Source organism: Notechis scutatus, chromosome 3 (assembly GCF_049901735.1).
Source record: "Notechis scutatus isolate UNSWTSFEM ecotype Mainland chromosome 3, rNotScu1.2, whole genome shotgun sequence".
Lineage (NCBI taxonomy): Eukaryota > Metazoa > Chordata > Lepidosauria > Squamata > Elapidae > Notechis > Notechis scutatus.
In genome coordinates, this window is record NC_142011.1 from 48,768,205 (window position 1) to 48,790,363 (window position 22,159).

The 22,159-nt window shown below is 38.1% G+C and overlaps 1 protein-coding gene across 2 annotated transcripts; it reads left to right on the forward strand.

The window, feature by feature from the left end:
* The first annotated feature begins 631 nt into the window (after nucleotides 1-631).
* Nucleotides 632-21,750, forward strand: FRS3 (fibroblast growth factor receptor substrate 3). Of its 2 annotated transcripts, XM_087959785.1 has the most exons (9): nucleotides 632-733; nucleotides 1,273-1,366; nucleotides 3,759-3,873; nucleotides 4,883-5,014; nucleotides 5,141-5,235; nucleotides 8,143-8,329; nucleotides 12,247-12,402; nucleotides 13,724-13,866; nucleotides 20,121-21,750. In XM_087959785.1, exons 5-9 carry the CDS (start codon nucleotides 5,170-5,172, stop codon nucleotides 21,060-21,062), a joined length of 1,494 nt encoding a protein of 497 aa, XP_087815911.1. In that variant the 5' UTR covers nucleotides 632-733; nucleotides 1,273-1,366; nucleotides 3,759-3,873; nucleotides 4,883-5,014; nucleotides 5,141-5,169; the 3' UTR covers nucleotides 21,063-21,750. The 2 variants fall into 2 exon arrangements, with proteins under 2 accessions (XP_087815911.1, XP_087815912.1); XM_087959786.1 differs by lacking the exon at nucleotides 632-733 and having other exon boundaries at nucleotides 1,234-1,366.
* Nucleotides 21,751-22,159: the final 409 nt, after the last annotated feature.

Here is a 22,159-nt window from a genome sequence, read left to right on the forward strand (position 1 = left end):
AAAATCTAAATTTACACCCCTCTTTGGAAGAAAGCAGCCGTCCCTTTGGCCGATTAATGAAGTAGGGAAAGAAAAAAAAAAGCCATTGAAACAAGCCCCCTCGTTCGACCACGGCTATCTACCAATCATAAAGTCTGTGGTTGCGGTCCGCCGTCACTTCGCTCCTGGCCCGTCGAAAGCCGAGTCCTCCTGACGGTGAGCGACGCTCTAGGCTGCCTCGTGTGCTCTTCGCTGCTCCCGGCGGTCTCAGACCCGGGCTGGACTTGGGCGAAGGGACGCGGCGGCGGCAGCGGCTGCTTCCGTCATTTCTATCCCGCGCCGCGCCTGGACGGTGCCGCAAGTATTGACCTCTCAGGCTTCCCCCTGCCCAAACACGCGCCGTCCTCCTAAGACCCGGCGGCCAGCTTATCTCTTATCCTGACGGTGCTTTCGCCGTCCTCTGGCCTCCTCCTCCTGGCGGTCTTCCCGTGGCGCCGGCGCTTGCAAGCCCAACCCGCTCCCACCCTTTCGCCGGCCAAGGACGGCAGTTCTCTCCCAGTTCCTTTGCACCCTCGTATTTATTGCCGTTGTTATTCGCTTGTTACCCATCAGATTCTAGCAGTTTCGTCCCCTTCTTATTTTATACCTTGAATATTTTCTTGTCTTTTAGTCTGCAGTCCCTCCGGTGGGGGGTGGCTGGGAGAGCAATAGTGTTTCGTCGTGATTTTCCTTTTCTGGCAATAGTTTTGGAGAAGTAGCCTTTGAATCCATTGCAGTAAAAGCAAGGGATTTTGGTGGCACTAAAGACTAAAATTATTTATTCGGATGTTGGCTTCATTAGATAGCCGTTACTACTAGATTGCAGTGCTGCCACACACATAATTGGCAAATCTAATTTTGATCATGTGCCAGTAAGTGAACATAATTTATATGTTTTGTGATTAGCTTTAATTCTCTGTAGGCTTCTGTCTTCCTAGTAGTAGTAAATGCTTTAAGAATAATCACATTGTACAGAACTGCAGTGTAGCCCTTTTTGTGTGAAAGAGCTTTACTTGGTCCAAAAAGACTGTAATTGGAATAGTTTGCATTGTCTTCATTTGTCATTTATAGAAAATTGGTAGATTTGTTCATGTGTTATGTAGTTTTTGTATTTTTGCCTTAGGTGTATTACTGACCAGTGATAGAGATGTAGAAAGAATAGGAATTGATTAGAACTGAAATCTTTCCCAAACCTAATATTTTTCAACCATTTTGAGCATGATGTAGTCCCTAACATCTTGGTTTTAACCACAGTGAATGAAAATTATGTTAGAACAACAATATATGAAATTATTTGCTGCCAGATAGAAAAATGAAGATGTCCTAAGTGAAATTGCTTCAGTTTTAGGTATGTATAACACAATAGATACAAACTCAAACCAAACTTGATTGCAAGAAATACGATTTCAGCAACAGAGTGGTCAATGTCTGGAATACTCTACTTGACTTTGTGGTTTCTTCCCCAAACCCCAAAAACTTCAACCTTAGGCTGTCTACTACTATTGACCTCACCCCTTTCCTAAGAGGTCTGTAGGGGGCGTGCATAAGCGCACCAACGTGCCTACCGTCCCTGTCCTGTTTTTTTTTTCTTATATGTATCCATTTCATGTATTCATAACTATGTTTATACTTATACCTGTCATCTTATAATCGCTTGACAAAATAAAAATAATAAAAAATAATATAGATGATAATGTAGGACCTGATGTTGGATAGCATGTTTCAGAAGAGTCTTCCTGATGCTTGGATTGAAGGCTATCCAGGAGCCCATGAGCTGGCAGAAAACTATACAACAATAAAATTGGCTTTCCTCTATGGCCATTCTTATGCTGCTACAGGCATGATAGCAACAAATGCTACTGCTCTTAATGTGAGCTTGGTGCAGATTTAGCCATCTGGCAGAACCTGCTGTGGTTTTGCACAGGTGTTTTGTGGAAGGGGCTTAAAGGGAGTCTGACTATCAGCTGATGTCAATTGGTAAATGGACTCATTTTACGCATTGACTAAAGTGCCATTTAAGAAGAGTACTGAACTTGTGCTCAAAAACTGATCAACTGACAAAGCATGGGGAAAGTTGCTCTTTTTCTCCTGCTTTATTGACAGACATCACTGGTGTCAGCTCAGAGATCTCTCAAGTAGAAGAGTTTGATTTGAAAGAACCAGACTATCCTACCCAAAGTGGAATGGAGGACAGTGCCCAGGACTATATTTGTACTAATCTCAACGGGCCAGTGGGGTCAGTCTAATCTACTGCCCCCCTCCAAGGGATTACCTGTGTGTACCAATTGTATCTTCAACAAAACCTACAGTATGTTGGGATAAAGAGGGAACTATTTTAACAATAGTACAGCTAAGGACAACTCAAGGCTGCTTGAGATGTAGAAATCAGATAAAGGCAATGCCAGAAAAAAAGGTTTATGGAATGTGTTTATGCTATAGTTAGATGCAAGTGAAGAACAACTCTTAAAATATAATGTTTATTACATATTAGTAAGCAACAGTAAGGCTTAAATTGAAGGACAGATAATGCTAGTTCTCTAGAAACAAATGTTTGTAAATAATATCTAATGTTTTGAATACTGTATGCTTCCATCTTTATATTTTGAATGACTTCTTCCTTTCCCTATATCAGCTATGATTTTGCACTAGCATCTGTACTATCTTAGTTTCCTCGAAAATCAGAAATTTGAAATTTGTGCACAAAGAGAACTTGTACTTTTGCTCTTTGTTTAATATACAACTATAATTAAATGCATGTAAGAAAAATATTGTTCTGAAATGAGTGTGTTTCTGATTTGCAAACTGTAGTTTGCAATCTGCAGCAGTTTGCAGTAATTCTTATTGTATTGAGTTGAAGTATTTGAAGACAAAAACAATAAATATTTGTGCATCCTCAAAACAAAAATTCATCAGTGTTGCATAAATGTTCTGTAATCTTCTGCTTGAGGCCCGTTTGCTTATGTTGTTATTTAGCCTTTTCCCCTAATCCATACCTTGACTATGCATTACGGCTCATACAAAGCAGCAACTTAAAATCCATGGAGTGCATAGTATATGTACATTGAAATCATAATACAGATTTCATTAGTCCTGATCGTTTTTTTGCCTGTTCATTTGTTGTAGTCATATTTATTGCTTCATGCAAGAAAAATGCTCAAAATAATGATAAACATTATCACTGAAAACAGGCATAATTTATTTTAGAATTGGTTGAGTCTTGATGCTCCTTACAGAAATAATAAATTGCATTTGTTTTAATTTAATGTAAAATGGGCCTTCAGCTTTGGAGCAAGCTATTCTTTAATTGTATATCAGGGAATCGGGAATTGTATCATGAAGGAGAGACTGTTGCCTAGGTTAATAGTTACTGCTATATTGATACAGTTGCAGCTTTCTTCTGTACTGTTTTTGTGAGAAGAAACAGTCAGACCCCCTTTGGGAAATTTAGAAGTAGTACAAATTTTGTGTAGAAGCACCTTAAAAGCTTAAATAATTCATTTGAATAGCTCTTGGTTATCTTTTATGGTTATTCTGCTGCCATATAATGTTTATAGAAACGAATTAGATATTTCTGTTCAGAAAAATTGTTAATACATTGAAATGACTTTTGTATGTATTTTTTTTTTCATTCTGCATTAACAATAAGCAAAATTTGTTTTGTATAGGTTATTTCTGTAACTATATTATGGCGCAACTGCAAGTTTTTTTCCTGTAAATTATTGTTTGTTGATTAATTGCAGAATGTTTGGCACTCCAGGCCTGCAGAAACGAAGTGCGATTTATAGCCAAGCTGGAAATAGCCAGCAAAACTGCCAAATACGACATGGAAGACAGGTGAACTTCCTGAGAACTGAAGTATGTTAGATTTCTAACAACTTTTTGATTAATTAAAATGGTTAAAATTAATCTTTGTGCAGGAGAAGTAGGATTTTTCATTCACTGCCAGGTAGCGAGACACTCTAGGAATATCTGGAATTCAGAATGTTTTAAAACGACAATAGTTGATAAATAGCTAAAGAATTATTGGTAGCTCTTGAAGATAGTCTCTATTAATCTTCTCGTTTAATTTTTTACACTCTCAGTACAACTCCATTGTTCATTAGTTTTATTACCAAATCCTATAACAATCTGGGAAGTAGACATTTTCTACCTCTCAAATATAATCAATATTCTTTTAAGTAGATGTCAAAATTCCTGTCTTGAGCAATCATTTTCTGCACAAATTTCTCTGAAGGAATCCCTGCACTGATTCCTTGGATGTGTTACAAGACAGACAATTTCAGATATGCCTGTTTTAAGGCCTCACATTTAAATTCATGTACCATGAGTGCATGTCTTAAACATCTGGATCTCCCTTTTGGACAACAATGTATATAGTACTAATAAGCAAGATGCCTTTCAAGGATGTTTGTCATTAACTTGTTTTCTCACTAGGTAACAGAGGAATACCCCACAGTTCTCCAAAATGGAAAACTTAATTTTTTTAGCCTAAGGAATCTTTATTATCCAGTGTCGAGATATATAAATTATGACCATTGTTTCTTTGTTGATGAATTATGTTAACTTTTTTACTTTTCTGTTTTGTAAAATGGAATACCAAATTATCCTAGAAGGCTGTAAAATAATACTTTAATTAAACTTTTATGAATTGAAGCTTTCATTTTAAAGTAAATTTCTAATTCTCCTTGTGACATAGATGAAGAATAGATTTTCTGCTGTATTTCTGCCAGAGAGTAAAGAAGTTTAAAATGATTTGTTCATGATACTTGACCTATATGAGTACAAAAAGAGACTGTAAAATACAGTTGATAATTTGAGGGGCTTAGTCATTTCAAGTGTTTTTATCTATCTCTCTTCTTCATAGGTGAAAGTTGACATAGTTTCTATGAAACCATAAATGACTTCTTGGCATCTTGATTGCCATGACACCCAGCACAGGATTATGTGAAGAATGTGGGAATCCTCCCCTTAAAAAACTGCTCACAGCCATGGCTAAGTAAGGTTTAAGCAGGAGCATGATGGTTTGTCTGAAATCCCATCAATGAGTTTTTGAAACATTGAAATATTTTGTTAGAAAGATGCTGTTTACAGTTTGGTCTTCAGTATTCTGGTTTTCCTTAAGTTCCAGGGTTTGCCTGTTGTTTTGACACCATGGGAACGTGCTGCAGTAGCCCATGCCGAGACAGGGTTCCACATAATCACCCTACCAAGTTTAAGGTAAGTTATGTGTTTTTTTTATCTTTTATAATGTGTTTTTCTACTAGTATTGATCACTGTGAGTTAACCCAAACAAAATTTCATCTCAAGACTGAAGTCGGATTAAGAAACTCCTTTTTACAGATTTTTTTCCAGTCTTCTTGCTGTTTTCTTCAGTTAAATATTACTGCCTTTAGCTAAGAAAATTTATCTTCTTTGTATATTTCAAGGAATTCTATCTCTCAATAAAACAACTAAATGTCCTCCCCTTTTGCTTAACCTTCAGTCTGGAGATTTGAAATATTGACAATTTTCTAACAATTTTCTTTTGTGCATGGTTTGTAAAGCATGAAATTCTTTCAAGGTGAATCATTTAACTTGGGTCAATTAGTTGATGAGTGGTGCTAGACAGTAATATTATTCAGCGAATCTTAGATAGCATGCCCAAAGTAGAAGCACAGCGATTAATGCATTCTTAGTATTATTATATGCTAAGGCTAAGAAAACACTCCTTATGTCACCAGAGGGAGCATTTTCCTGAATAGCTGAGGTCTTGTTGATGGACTAACACTGACTTTAGGTGTACCTGCCTGAAATATTTTTTCTGGTAAGGAAGTACTTCTCTTATGCAATGTTTCTCAATCTTGGCACTTAAAGATAGAGTAGAGTAGAGTAGAGTAGAGTAGAGTAGAATAGAATAGAATAGAGTAGAGTAGAGTAGAATAGAATAGAATAGAATAGAATAGAATAGAAATAGAATAGAATTCTTTATTGGCAAGGTGGTTGGAATAGAATTTGTGTGTATACTCTCAGTATATAAAAGAAAAGATACATTCCAAGTGTAGGGTACACTAAGCAATCAAATCATACTAGTTAAGGATACACACAAGGAATTTGTATGTATACTCTCAGTATACATAAAAGAAAAGATACATTCATCAAGAATCATAAGGTACAACACTTAATGATAGTCATAGGGTACACTAAGCAATCAAATCATACTAGGAAACAGTCAATATAAATCGTAAGGATACAAGCGACAAAGTTACAGTTATACAGTCACAAGTGGAAGGGGATGGGTGATAAGGAGTGAAGAGAAGATAAACAGTAATAGTGCAGTCTTTGTAATAATTGAACAGTGTTGAGGGAATTATTTGTTTAGCAGAGTGATGGCTTTTGAGAAAAAACTGTTCTTGTGTCTAGTTGTTCTGGTGTGCAGTGCTCTATAGTGTTGTTTTGAGGGTAGGAGTTGAAACAGTTTATGTCCAGGATGTGAGGGGACTGTAAATATTTTCACAGCCCTCTTTTTGACTTGTGCAGTATACAGGTTCTCCATTGAAGCCAGGTTGGTAGTAATTGTTTTTTCTGCAGTCCTAATTATCCTCTGAAGTCTGTGTCTGTCCTGTTGGGTCATTGGTATATAGGAAGAAGAGAAGTGGAGAAAGCACACAGCCTTGGAGGGGGCGCTGTGCTAATTGTACAGGTATCAGATGTGATTCTGCCTAGCTTCACCTGCTGCTTCCTGTCTGTTAGGAAGCTTATGATCCACTTACAAGTGCGTAGGTATTTGGAGATTCAAGGTGTTGTAGGATGTAATGCAGAGCCATGTTAACAGCATCATCTGTCAATCTATTTGCTTGGTATGCAAACTGCATGGGATCTAATAGTGGATCCATGATGGTTTTCAGGTGGGACAGCACAAGCCTTTCAAAGTTTTTCACAACTACAGGTGTTAGAGCAACTGGTCTGTAGTCATTCAGTTCTTTGATGGAGGGCTTCTTTGGCACTGGGATGATAGTAGAGCGTTTGAAGCAGGAAGGAACATAGCACATCTCTAGTGATCTATTGAAGATTCAGGTGAAGATGGGGGCCAATTGGTCAGCACAGACTTTTAAGGAAGAAGGAGTTATCTTGTTTGGCCCTGGTGCTTTTCCTGGCTTTTGTCTGTGAAATAGATCTTGCACTTCTTTTTCTGTGATCACCAGAGGTTGTGAACCCAATGGGTTGGGGCCAGTTGTAGGAGGCTTGGTTGATGTGTTTGAGATGGGGGTTGTGGAAATAGGTGGCTGTAGTTTCCTTTCAAACCTGCAGTAAAACACATTCAGGTCATTTGCTAGTTGTTGATTTCCTTCTGCCTGGGAAGGAGGTTTGCTGTAGCAGGCGATGTTTTTAAGAGTTTTCCTCATGTTTGCTGGTTCATTTGTTGAGAACTGATTCCTTAACTTTTTAGAGTAGCTTCTTTTTGCTACTCTGATCTCTCTTGTTAATATGTTTCTGGCCTGGTTGTATAGCATTGTCACCTTTTCTGGAGGCTTCCTCTTTGGAACGACATAGCTGCTTAAGTTTAGCTGTGAACCAAGGTTTATTGTTACTATATATTTGCAGGTTCCTTGTTGGTACACATAAGTCTTCGCAGAAGCTGACATATGTTGTTACAGTATCTGTGAGCTCATCTAGGTCTGCAGAGGTATCTTCAAAAACATTCCAATCAGTGCAATCAAGGCAAGCCTGGAGCTTCAGCTTTGCGTCATCAGACCAAGTCCTCACTGATTTAATGGTTGGTTTCATGGTTTTAAGTCTTTGTAGGCAGGTACAAGGGGAATCATGCAGTGGTCAGAGTGTCCCACAGCTGCTTGTGGTAAAGACCTATAAGCATCTTTTACTTTTTTTACTTCTTTTTTAAAAGATGTATGGACTTCTACTCTGAGTCCACTAACTGGGGAATTCTGGGAGCTGAAGTCCACACATGTTAAAATTGCCAAGGCTGAAAAACATTGCTCTAAAGCATTTCACCACTGAATAAGAAAAAAATGACTGCCTCATGGAGATGTGACTGGGCTGGTGTACCTTCCTGAATAAGCCACAGTGACTATATGGTGTTTAGTGTTTATACTAGTAGCTCCTGACAACTGGCTTTGGTTTCTACAGGTGACAAATGTTGATGATGAGGGCAAGGAGCTGGGCTCAGGGATTATGGAATTGACACAGAGGGAGCTTGTTTTGCACACTCATAAACGCGATGCTGTTCGGTGGCCATACCTTTGCTTGCGTCGCTATGGCTATGATTCCAACCTCTTCTCCTTTGAAAGTGGACGTCGCTGCCTGACTGGACAGGGTATGTAAATTTCTCTCCAAGTAGCAGGACAGCTGTTAACTTGGGATAATATCTAGTTTCTCTCCTCATAGGATGTTGTAAATCTGATTCAAAAATGGAAACAGTCTTCTAATATGACACTTAAGAAAATTCACATTTTTGTTTTCAGATAAATATTAGCGAGAGAACACTTTTTAAAAGCCTTATTTAATCCAGTATTCTGTTTCATAAAAGCCAACCATATATTAATGGAAAGTCTAAATACCTTGTATTCAGGTTTCTAACATCTTTCGCATTAACAGCATTGCAACAGTGTTCTGGCCAATATTCTCTGATAGTTTTTTAAATCCATATAATTTTGTCTGTGGTGAGATGGGCAAGATTGGGAATAACTCTGAGATCATTTAAGCCTTTGTTGCATTAAGAATAGTTAGACTATATTAAGAATAATAACATTTTTAAAAACAGAAGTATTTTAATCCAGATTAAAATTCCAATCTAAATCTAACAGGATTGGAATTAAAGTTCTAGCTCTTGAGCTGATATAACAAAATAAATTTTATATTTTTTTTGTTTATTTTGTTATTAAATTTAAGTACTGCTGCATTTTGTGGAACAATATGGGGTTAACTTTATCTTATAACATTATAATGCCATTTTTTGCATTATCTATGCTATGCATCATTTCACCTTTGTAGATAGTCCTCAAGTTATGATGGCTGTTAGGACCAGAATTTCTTTCACTAGAGATACAGTTGTAAAGCTCAAGCTTTAAGTAATGCAGCCATAAAGCGTGGCCCCATTCCTTTGCAATGGCAGTCCTAGCACTCCCTATTGTCATGGTTAACAACCTCCACTTGTTAGCCAAGGACCTATCCCAATCCAAGCAATTCCCAGCTTCGTCCCTTCCAGCCCCAACCCTTGGTTCTTCCAAGGTAAGGGAATGCCTCCCCTTCAACTCCCCCTAACTGCCTAATCCCCCCATTTCTGCCCTTTTGGCCCTCTGTACTCTGCTTTGTAAAGCAGCAAGCCACCCTAAAATTGCACGGTTGGGGGGCTTTTGTCATGCTGCTGCTCAGAAGTTACTTTGCACACCACGGCTCTGGGGCTGTAAGAAGCCCTAACCTAAACCAGCCCCAGCCACTCTTGCCCCCCCTGCATTCTGAGACCCTTACTGCTCTCACCACCCCCGACTGACCTTCTCTGTCTTGTTCCCAATTCTGATGAGGTTTGCCTGGGCCCTTTGCAAGGCAGTGCTGGCCACATGAGGACTCCTTCCCCCAGGTCCTCACATGAGGAAACTGCCACATGTGACCTCAGAAAGGAAGCCCTGTGTGGCCAGCAGCTGCCTTGCAGAGCTGTGGGCAAAGATAGGGAAGTAGGCAGGGGAAGGAGTAGACAGGCAGGCATAAATACCGTATTTGCCGGCGTATAAGACGACTTTTTTGCCCTGAAAAACATGCCTCCAATTGGGGGGGTCGTCTTATATGCCGGGTCGTCTTATACGCCGGCAAATAGTAATTGGGAAGCACTGCGGCTGCCCGGCTGAGACACTTTTGCGACCGTGGAAAGAATCCCGTGAAGCCGAAAGGAGCAGCCAGCCTTCTCCCAGCTCCCAAGGAAACGAGGCTTGCACCGCCTGAGCTCCGCTGAGGTATCCGGCTGGGGCTGTCAGGAGTTGTTACCGCTGGCGCGGCTCCGCGGCTCCAGTCCTGCATTGCCTCGGGAAGGAAAGGCAAAACCAGGAGCCGCTGCTGCCATTGCAAAGCGCCGCCACGGCTCTTCCTTTTGCCTTTCCTTCCCGAGGCAACGCGGACTGGAGCATGGAGCTGCACCAGTGGTAACAACTCCTGACAGCCCCAGCCGGATACCTCAGCGGAGCCCGGGCGGTGCGAGCCTGCTTCCTTGGGAGCTGGGAGAAGGCTGGTTGCTCCTTTCGGCTTCACGGGATTCGCTTTTCCACGGTGCGCAAAAGTGCCTCAAAAAAAAAAAGTGCAAAAGTGGAAGGCGTGCGGAAGAGGGGCGAGTATATAACAAACTATATTTTGAGTGGAAATGTTGTGGGGTCGTCTTATACGCCGGGTCGTCTTATACGCCGGCATATACGGTACCATTTGTTCAGTGCCACTGTAACTTCATGATTGTTGAACATACGGTCATAAGTTGAGGCCTATCTATAAGGTGACTTTGGTAGGAATATTATCTAGCTGGCTGCCTATTTGTAACCCATGGTTTGATCACCATTGGCATTAGTTTGTGCCAGCAGTGTGATCTCTTATGTTACCAATGAAATAGCAAAAAAATATGAAAGGCCTTGAGTCAAAGCAGTGTGGATAAAAAAGGCAGGTTTGATTTTCAATGGTTGTAAGTTTCATTATTTCCCTTGCATTATGTGAATGTCCTTTGATTCTTTTCACATTCCTTTCTCTCATGGTTGGATTTTAAAGCTTATTTCACTTGAATGATCATTCTTAATATCAGGAAGTTAAGACAGAAAATGTGTAGGATCTATTGACGTGTGTGTGTGTGTGTGTGTGTGTGTGTTAGAATATTTTTATTCAGAATTGCAGCTGTTGTTGCCATGTTCTTGTCCTTGTTGCTATGGGTTTTTGATTTATGTCTGTGCATGCCGGTATCTGATTGGTTAGTTCAGAATAGAGAGTCAATTGATAAAAGTATTTATGGGTGGTGGGCAGGTGTTGCAGTTTAATAGAAAAGCAAATTACTGTGCTTCCCAGACATGTACCAGTACAATCCTGTTAATTACTGATGATTTGCAAAAAAGGGTCTAACCTCAACATTGAGCTGGCAAATTTAAATGGAAACAGCTTGTTAGATTCTTTATGCAGGCTCATGCTGTTGCAGGCTTATTTTTTGCCCAAATAAGATACAGATAATGTTTTCCTCAAATTTCTCATGGGCTATGGAGCATAGTTGAACATTTACCAAGTAATACTAGTAACAATAATAATAACTTGTTCTTTTTCAATTCCCATTCTGTTTCTTACTTTCATTGGAATATGGAAAATGCAAGTGAATAACAGTGGAACTGTAGAAAAAAAATCAATTTCAATTCTTTCTCTTTATAATTATTTCAAAACACAACAACAATAAACAGTAATGTAAATGTACTACCGGTATTTCATGGTTAGCAGTTCTAAGTTATGTTCTAACTATGTATATCTATACCACCTGGGTATGTTGAAATGCATTCAAATTATAGAACACTTTTATTCTTGGCCAGAATGTTGCACAAATGAAACCATAATTCCATTTTATGTATAACCCAGTAGATGAGGATAGCTGCCTGACTGAGAGACTTGCTCAATAACCAAATATCTTTGTTTTGATTTTGAAGTCCTAAATAGTTTGAGCTCAACTATTCTTCAGAAATTATGGTTTCTTCTTCCCAGCTTCTTGCAAATGATGGACTTGAAATTTCAGTGGTCCTGAAGCTCTTCTCTAAAGAGACAGTCTCTTTCAATAAATATATCATGACAGTATCACCTTTTGATTCATTTTTTCTGCTTCCCTTATTATTAATTTGTATAACTAATTACACAATTAGCATTTACAGTAATATTTATAATTTTGAAGACTTGTCCTCATGTCCAAAGATATAAATTAAGTTGGTAAGCAGTCAACATATTTCTAAGGGGCTCCTAAATTAAGGTGTAATCTCAGGACCAGACCTTTGGCTTCAGTGTGCATTAATCACATGTTACAGCTTAATCCTATCCTTTTGATTTGTCCAAATGTCTATGCAATCATATTGCTTTCATTGTATTTGGTAATCTGCTAATGTTTAGAATAGAGGCATATGGCTGGAGTAATGGTGCATTTTGTTAGTGCTGCTTTATCTTTATTTGAAATGCATTTCTTGTTTTAGAGAGTGTGAACACACTAGCATTAAAATAGACCTTCTCTTCTTCGCCTAGGAATTTTTGCATTCAAGTGCTCAAGAGCTGAAGAGATATTTAATTTGCTGCAGGATCTGATGCAGTGTAATAGTATCAGTGTGGTGGAGGAGCCTGTTGTCATTACAAGGAATGCAGCTGAACTGGAACTACCCCGGACTCCCCAGACACCCGAGAGTGAGACCCTCTTACAAACTGGATAGGGGAATGAGGCCTATGTTGGCCTTTACTCTAGATCATTTCTTCTTGGTGTCTCAAAGGTTCTTTTTTCTTCAAAAGACAACTGGACTGTTTTTTTCCGTGTGGAAGAAGAAGAAAAACCTTTTGCTTTTCATCCAGTGAATGCTTTTCATTCATCAGTTCTGATGGCGGCGGGATGGAAGGATAGGTATTGACAGTTGAGACTGGATAAGGGAGGGAAATCGAAGGATAGATTCTGATAGGACGGCGGGGGATGGAAGGATTGTATTTCTTTGCATTAGCACTCTCTGAGAGCTGTAGAGACCACTTGGGAGTTTATGTGTGCCCTCAGGGTCACCTGAATCAGGGTGCAATTGGTTGTGGAACCTTCCATCCTTTTGCCATCAGAACTGATGAAGCTTCTTGGATGAGAAGCAAAATATCTTCCTCAAGGAAAAAAACAGTCCAGTTGCCTTTTAAAGAAAAACGCACCTTTGAGTCAATTATGACCTGGATGACTGAGAATCTCCACAGACATTTCTTCTTGGTTAGAATATTTTGTTTTGATAGGAATTTGAATACTTGTATGAGGTGAAACCATTCTTTAAGCATGTGCCAAACATTTATACCCTACTTTATATAAAATGTTATCAGAACTTGGCCCTGTTTTGAGTCAGTGTTGAGTTGCCAACATTGTCATCTCACAGTTGAAACCGTAATGACAATCCACTTTTATAATGCAGTTGTAATATGTTTATAGTATTGGGCATTTCTAATTTATGCAAGAGAATCATTGCCTTGTTTCCATATACATTTTCTCTGAACTGGGGATACTTGTAGGGCTCAGTACATTTGCAACAGTTGTATCAACCTATTTCATCTCCAAGTAGATGTTGTTAATTACTTAATCATCTGGTCCCATAAAATCAGCTCTACTTTTCATTCATGTCTTTTGCTTATTGTAAAGTTTTAAGTTTTATGTGAGCTTGTTGCTTTATTTCTAAGGCAACCAAACACAATGATCAGATATGTTTAAGTTTCCAGTAAAATATCGCCAGAACTACTGTAGAAAGTATACATGAGAAGTAGGAAGATTATTATTTGATTTGGTTATCTTGACTTTTGATTTATTTTGCACTTAGATTTGAGGTACTTTAGCGTAATTTTTATAATTGTTCTGTCTCGTTACAGTAGAGAACTTCATCATACAATCTGGGTCCATTGGTCTATTAGCAAAGTATTTTGGGGTATTTTTGCTAAATGTGTTTTTGTGTAAAGCTAATTGTGCTCCCATTTCTTCATTGTTTTGAATATATAGTCCCAGGCTTTCCTAATGGGTTCCACAGCTTCCCTATGGAATCCTCATCTTGCCCTGCAGCCTGCCATGCCCCCATGAGTGGTCTAAGGCATTCTTCCATTGGGGAGGACGGTACACATGCTCTTATTATCCCTGATGGGCAAGTAAGTATTGCATATGAAATAGAACACTGCACCAATTAATACGAACTGTGCCAATCAATTTTAACTATGCCAGTTAATGTTGTTCTAGGAAAATAGGCACCTGTTCTTTTTTTACTTATGAATTAACTTTCTAAGTTTGATTTTCAGGAAAAATTGCTTATTGAGAAGATGTATTCATTTCCAGTTATGAGAAAGTCACAACAACAGCAATAATAATAATAATAATAATAATAATTGTTAAGCCTGGATTCCCCAACGGGTGTTAAGGAAAACAAACTAAACAGAACGTGCAGCGAAGTCAGATAGGAAGACAGGTAAATGTGTGAGATAAGTTTTCTAGTTAACACACAGTAAAAATACAGATACGCTTGTGCTATCAAAAATATAGTTTATTCCATTTAAGAATTATAGCATAGTCAAATAAACAGTCCATTAGTCATATATCAATTTCAGTCAATTCTTGTCGGGGATACTCTAATTGCAAAGTCCGTGTCGAATAGCCAGTGTCCGTACACATATAATAAATCTGTCCAAAACTTATCTTCTCTCCGTTGAGAAATATCTTCAAAGTAATCCAACACTACTTCTCCTCCCCGATCCAGCAAGAACGCAGTCTTCAATAAGCCAGCCAGTAAGAGCCAGAGAGTGCCTTGCTGCTTATATAGTACTTTTACAGCTGCACCCTTAATTACATTCCTTTAGCTTAAAGTCACATACACTTTATCTGACAAACCATGATTCATCATTTTATTATCTTTACCCAAAACAGTTAGGGTAAAACAATGTTATCCCTAACATTCTCCCCTTTTGGGTAATAATAATAAATATTACAATAATATATCCATTTACACTTTCAAATCATAATTGTCACAACTCTCTTTAAATTTTACAACACCTTGTGCTTTTGTAAACTGGTCTGCAATATTTTCTTCCGTCATGCAGTACTCAAGTTTAATTAGACCATTTTTACAGATTCTCTAACATTTAAGTATCTTAAATCAGTATGCTTTGATCTAGTCTTTACAGCAATATTAGTAGCTAATTGTATAGCTGCCTGGTTGTCTTCGTACACAATAATAGATTCCTTTAACAGTTATACCCATGTCTAATAATAACTGTACAGAATTAAGTCAGTGCATAGTAATGACAGACATGAAAATTCTGCTTCCATCGTTGACAAGCTAATATGCTATTGCCTGATAGACCTCCACCCTATTAAAGTCTTACCAAATAATATAACCATCCCAGATGTTGATTTTCTAGTATTTATGTCAGTTGCAAAACTTGCATCTGCATAGGCACTAAGAATCAAATCACCTTTTGGCTCTAGATACAATGCATGATGCATTGTTCCTTTAAGATATCTTAAAATTCTCTTTAATGCTTGCCAATGACATTGATGTGGATCATTATTATATCGTGCCAGCTGATTAATAATATAAGCTATATCTGGCCTAGACCAATTGCTTATATATGATAAGCTACCAATCAAAGATTGATATATGGTCTTATCAAATTTGGGACTTTGAGCATCAATTTTGCAAATTTCCTGACTCATTGGAGTCTTTGCAGGCTTACAAAGTTCCATTTTATACAATTTAATTAATTGGCAAATTTTATCCTCTTGAGATATCTTAAATCCTTTTGTGGTTTTATTAATTGTCAATCCTAGATACTTTTTAATTTCACCTAAATGCTTTAATTTTATCCTTTTGGCTAATAATGAAATAATCTCAGTAGCTTCATTATTGGTCTTAGTAATCAAAGCAATATCATCTGTAAATAATAACAATAATGACACCGTTCCATTATTTTCTCTTTTAAACATACATGGATCTGCTAAAACAGATTTAAACCCTATATTGTTTAATTCTTTCACAATATATTGGTTCCATTCATAGCCAGATTGTTTCAATCCATATAAACTCTTCTTGAGTTTCCAACAATCATTGCTATTTACTTTATTATCATTTATACCAATTGGTTTTTTCAAATATATTGTATGCTTCAATGGTGCATGCAGATATGCAGTTTCTACGTCTAAATGGTTAACTATATAATTATTCTTAGCTGCCCACACTAAAGCTGCTCTTAAAGTTGTAGCCTTAAGATTTGGTGCAAATACCTCATCATAATCAAATACATTTTGATTAAATCCTTGTGCTACTAACCTAGCCTTATAAGTTATTTTCCCATTATTTCCAGTCTTTACTTTAAATATCCATTTGCATCCAATGGATTTTTCTCCTTGAGGTAATTTGGTTTCTTCATAAACCTTCATTTCCTTTAATGAATTTAACTCTTTTTCCATTGCCTTTTTCCAATTCTCCTGTTCCTTAGCAGGATACATCTTAAGTTCATCTATGCTAGTAGGAACTTTATTTACTTGGCAAACAATACTTGCCTGATATCTATCAGGTGGTTTAGTTATACGCGTTGTGCGTCTAGGTATAACAGGACTTACAGGTGGACTTTCCTTTATTTCCTGTTCTTGACTATCTATCTCTTCTTGATCAATTATTTCCTCTTGATCTGATTCTATTTGCTCTTCATGGATTTCTTCTTTAATTGGACTTTTCTTATAACTAGTCTTTTCTTTCTGCCTCTTATAGGGTTCTATAATTACGTCATTATCTGAATCCTGTTCTAATCTATTCCATCCTATATGTTCTAGGAATTGTGCACTAGCACTGCAGTATACTCTAGATGTACCTGGTTCCCAGAATCTATAAGATCTATGGTTTGCTTGATATCCAACAAAAATTAATCTTTTAGCTCTATGTTGTCCTTTGTGCCTGAGTTGTGTAGGGATATGAACAATGCTGGTGCACCAAATGTGTGAATATAACTCAAATCAGGTTTCCTACCATGCCACAGAGTGAATGGTAATTCACCTGTTGTTGAATTAACAACATTGTTTAATATGTGATTCCCACACATTATAGCTTCTCCCCACAAATTGTCAGGTAATCCAGAATCAGATAACATTGTCCTTCCCATTGATTGCAGTGTTTGGCCTCTTCTCTCTATAAATGAATTATGCTGAGGCCTATATGGTGCAGACTTTTTATGTTGAATACCTGCCATTCTAAGTCTATTCTGGAATTTATTATTTGTAAATTCCGTACCATTATCTGTTATAAGAGTTACTAATTTCTTTTTTGTTTTCCTCTCTGCAAATTTTAACCAATTAAAGAAATTTGTATACGTTTCAGTTTTTCTCTTCATTAGAAAACAGAAACCATACCTAGAATAGTGGTCCATTATGCTTAATATGTATCTAGCACCACCTACACTTGGCTTTTTTAGGACCTATTATATCGGCAAATACTACCTCTAAAGGCTCTTTGGTAGTAAATCCATCAACTCTATTTGCCGGTATAACTTTGCTTTTGTTTTGATTACAAGCAGAACATTGCAAATACTTATTACAAGGTTTCAAACTTATTCCTTTAGATAGTTGAACAGTTCTCTTAATCATTTTAAAATTTAAATGACCTAACCTTCGGTGTAACAAGTGAATACATTCATCATGAGGTTTCTTATTTTCATAAACCGTGTTAGCCACTTCTAAACCATTATCATTTAACACATATAAGTCACCTCTTAAAGATGCAGTAATTTTCTTACCTTCTTTTTCAATTAAACAAGTATCTCCCCTAAAGGTAACTATGTATCCTAATCTAACTAACATTCTAACTGAAAGCAAATTAAATTTAAGTTGAGGTACATATAACATTTTTATGTTCTCATTTATACTAGAACAATGAGCTATACCTTCACCTTTTGCCTTCAGTTTCCATCCGTTTGCCAATGAGATATGCTGTGAACTCTTGGACATTTTTACAAATTTTTTGTTATCATTTGTAATACAGTGGGACGCACCACTGTCAACCACCCATAAATTATTTTTTACAACTCCATTACTATACATTGCTAACTCATAATTCTTATTTCTTCTTTGATGGCTTACAGCATTCTGGCTTGCATTCTTGCGCTTTGGTTTCTTACAAAATCTTGCAAAATGTCCTCTTCCTCCACAATTAAAACACTTTTTAATTGCGTATGCAGTAGGAGATTCATTATTTTCCTTTTGAGGTTGCTCCCTCCTTAACTGATCTCTTTCAAGCCTTCTTCTGGCCTCTTCAATCAATCTGCCAGTGATATCAGTTAAAGTTAGGCTTTCTTTAGGCAATATTTCAAGGGAAGTTACGTAGTCATCAAAACTTTCGTCTAATGAAGATAGAATTATGTAGACCTGGTGTAGCTCAGAGAAAATTAACTCCTTCTCATGAAGTTCTTGGAAAATGCTTTTCATAGTATTCAAATGACTCAGCATATCACCATTCTTTTGGAGATACGTCTGGAAAAGCTTCCGTGTTAGATTTGTGTGAGCACCAACGTTATCTCGAACATAAATCCTCCTCAGTTTTTGCCAACACCCAACAGCTGTTTGCTCTTCACGTATATGAACAAGTTGCTGATCAGTTAATGTTAGTCCTATGATGCAAAGTGCTTGTTCATTTTTCTGTTTAAATTCTTCTATCTTTTTACTATCTTCCTCATCTTCAGAATCCCATTCTTCTACGTTTGGTGGGTTTTCAATTATGTTCCACAGACCTTCTCTTCGTAGAAGTAGACTATATTTCATAGACCATGAAACATAGTTTGTTCCATCTAGCTTGGATATAAGGGACAAACTTTGTAGACTGTCTTGTGCCATATTTCACTATATGGATATAAAACTATAATTGATAAAACACAGCTGTCTGTTTACTGTAACGTGTAACAACACAAAATCTCACTTTTTACATAAACCTGTTTTTATCCTAGTTAAACTAACTTTGCAGTCTCTCTGGGCCCATAACCAGTGTTAAGCCTGGATTCCCAACGGGTGTTAAGGAAAACAAACTAAACAGAACGTGCAGCTAAGTCAGATAGGAAGACAGGTAAATGTGTGAGATAAGTTTTCTAGTTAACACGCAGTAAAAATACAGATACGCTTGTGCTATCAAAAATATAGTTTATTCCATTTAAGAATTATAGCATAGTCAAATAAACAGTCCATTAGTCATATATCAATTTCAGTCAATTCTTGTCGGGATACTCTAATTGCAAAGTCCGTGTCGAATAGCCAGTGTCAGTACACATATAATAAATCTGTCCAAAACTTATCTTCTCTCCATTGAGAAATATCTTCAAAGTAATCCAACACTTCTCCTCCTCCCGATCCAGCAAGAACGCAGTCTTCAATAAGCCAGCCAGTAAGAGCCAGAGAGTGCCTTGCTGCTTATATAGTACTACTTTACAGCTGCACCTTAAGTACATTCCTTTAGCTTAAAGTCACATACACTTTATCTGACAAACCATGATTCATCATTTTATTATCTTTACCCAAAACAGTTAGGGTAAAACAATGTTATCCCTAACAATAATAATGCTGCCTTATTATTGCACTGGGTATTGATCATTTTACCTACATCTTTTTTACCTACATCTACCCTCAAATAAAAATAAGGCTAGGATGGGTTTTTCATAACCGTGTACATTTTTTTCTTGATTAAACAAGAATTGTGGTGGTGTTGTCTTTTTCCCCCCCTGCATACAGGTAGTCCTTGTCTTAAGACCACAATTGAGTCCCAAACTTCCACTGCTAAGTGAGACAGTTATTAAGTGAATTTTGCCTCATTTTACAACCTTTAGCACGGTTTTTAAGTGAATCACTGCAGTTGTTAAATTAGGAACACAGCTGTTAAGTGAACCTGGATTGACTTTGCTTGTCAGAAGGTCGCGAAAGTGATCACATGACCCAGGGAAGCCATCATAAATACATGCCAGTTGCCAAGCATCTGAATTTTGATCATGTGACCACAGGTTGTGTGAAAAACTGTCATAAGTCACTTTCTTCAGTGCCATTGTAACTTTGAATGGTCACTCAAACAAATGATTTTGGGTCAGGGACTGATTGTACAAGATTTGATTATGTAAAATAATATCGTGTGATAGCACAGGTGTTATCTGATAATAAGGTTTTGTAAAAAGTATTTTCAAGTCAGGGAACATGTTTAGAATTATTAATAACAGAATCCAAGGTTAAGATGGGACTATAGTTCTTTTTAATATTGTTGCTGTTAAAGATTTATGCATTTTTAAATGCTGTACAGATTCTTATTAATCCTATGATTCATAATAAATAATGCAGGATTTCTAAACAATATTTATTCTCAGCACCTGCTAATATTTTTTTTTTGCAGTCCCACACCTACGTAAACACAGCCAGTGGTGAAGGTGAAATAAGGGGCCATCATTGTATGCACTCCTTACCTGAAGTTCATCCTCCGATTGCTCATTCCAACCATAGCTGTTCCCTGGAGGACCGGAATCCCCATGTTTACCTTCAGCCAGGAGAAGTGAAGTTTGTTTTGGGCCCGAACCTGGGTTATAGGCACAGGATGAAATGTGAAGGCTACTGTCGACCCCACTGGGAGTGCTCAAGACATTTCTGCACCCCTCATAACAACAACAACAACGATTACAAAGAAGAGTGCCTCGCCCCCAAGTGTGTTTATGAAAACCTCAATGGTCTTCTGCCTTCACGAGGAACCTTACTTCGTCAGGGTAGCGGGCGCTTGAAAATTCCTCGTGAGGACCTGAATCCTGCCAGTTGCTCCCATCGCCGGACCGCCCTACTGCACTATGAGAACCTACCATCATTGCCTCCTGTGTGGGAGTGTCAGCCCCTAAGACGGGGCCAGGATGACGAGGACTCCAGTGATGCAATGACACCTTCCTCTGCTGGTTATCCAGAAATTGAAGAAGACGACCCTTTACGAAGTTACATGAATTCAGAAAGGGTTGCCCTACATGGAGGCATGCGCAGGGGAGGTTGCTTGCAACAGCGCCGCAGTTGTACCCCGAGTGTTTTCAATTTCGACTTCTGCCGGCCCTATTTGGAGCAGCCAAGGCAACTCAATTATATCCAGGTAGAACTGCAAGATGATCCCTGTAAAGGGCGCCAAAGCATACCAGTCCCCCATGTCCCATGTGCGGTTGCCCATCCTGCCCACAGGACCAATTCCTATGCGGTCATTGACCATAAAAAGACAGCAGCCATGTCCAGCTTGCAGAGAGCACTGCCTAAGGACGATGGGACTTCCAGGAAAACACGACATAACAGCACTGACCTGCCTCTGTAAGAAGAACATTCAACCCAAGCACCTCATTGTGGCTTTTGTATCTGCTCTTCAACAAGTCATGTTACATAACTGCCATTTTTTCATTGTGCTCCCTGTTACTCTGTGTGAGTCACTGGAATAGTTTCATCAAGCTAATTTAAGAAATGTAGCCTATCTGTGCCTCTTCCGAGCCTCCTATTCCTCTACCATGTACTTTCTGAAGCCCTGCCATGTGCTTGATTACTTGACGGGGCTGATGACAGGGTGGGTAATGGTGCAGTTGGAGTGTGAAGGCTAGGGAAACTCCGTTTAATATTTATTTTTGAACATACACAAATGATATTTATTTTCAAATTTTGCATTAATTTATTTTTCAGAGATGCTGGTATTTGTTTGTTTATTTATTCATGTTAAAGTGCCCAGTAAATGTAACACTGAATTGCTTTGCAATTAATTCTTTTCTCCATGAGAATCAGGAAAGCTCCAAGAGGGGAGGAGTTGAATCATTTTTTAAAAACAAATGCAAGGCTGGCCACCAAAAGGCAGAGCAGAGGAGGAGATTCAGACTATCAGAGGTAGTAATGCATGCAAGAATGGTTCTAAACCCATGTGGTCCCAGGGATGGCTCAACACGCTGGCAAAGCTGATCTTCCCAGCTCCAATTTCTGACTGTGGTATATCTCATAATATGCCTCCCTTCACCCTCAGAGTAGGAAAAAACATGGAACTATAAATTCCCAACAAATCCTTGGTAAATGTTTTTAATTGTTGCTGTTTGCCTAACAGTTTGGGATAGTCTCTAAGATAGAGGTCTCCAAACTTGGCAACTTTAAGACTTAAGCTGGCTGGAGAATTCTGGGAGTTGAAGTCCACAAGTCTTAAAGTTGCCAAGTTTGGAGACCCCTGCTCTAAGAAGTTAATATTCTGGTGTTATGGTACTACAGTAATTCGCTAGAATCACATAAAAGCTTTCCTTCCTCCATTTTACTTTATTGCCTCAAATCCAACACTCTAATATTGTCCCAGACATAGTTCAATATGTCAGTGAAATCCAGGCCATTATTTGCAAATAATTGATTTTGGGGGAGGGGGGAAGGGGGAACCGGAACATTTTGAGC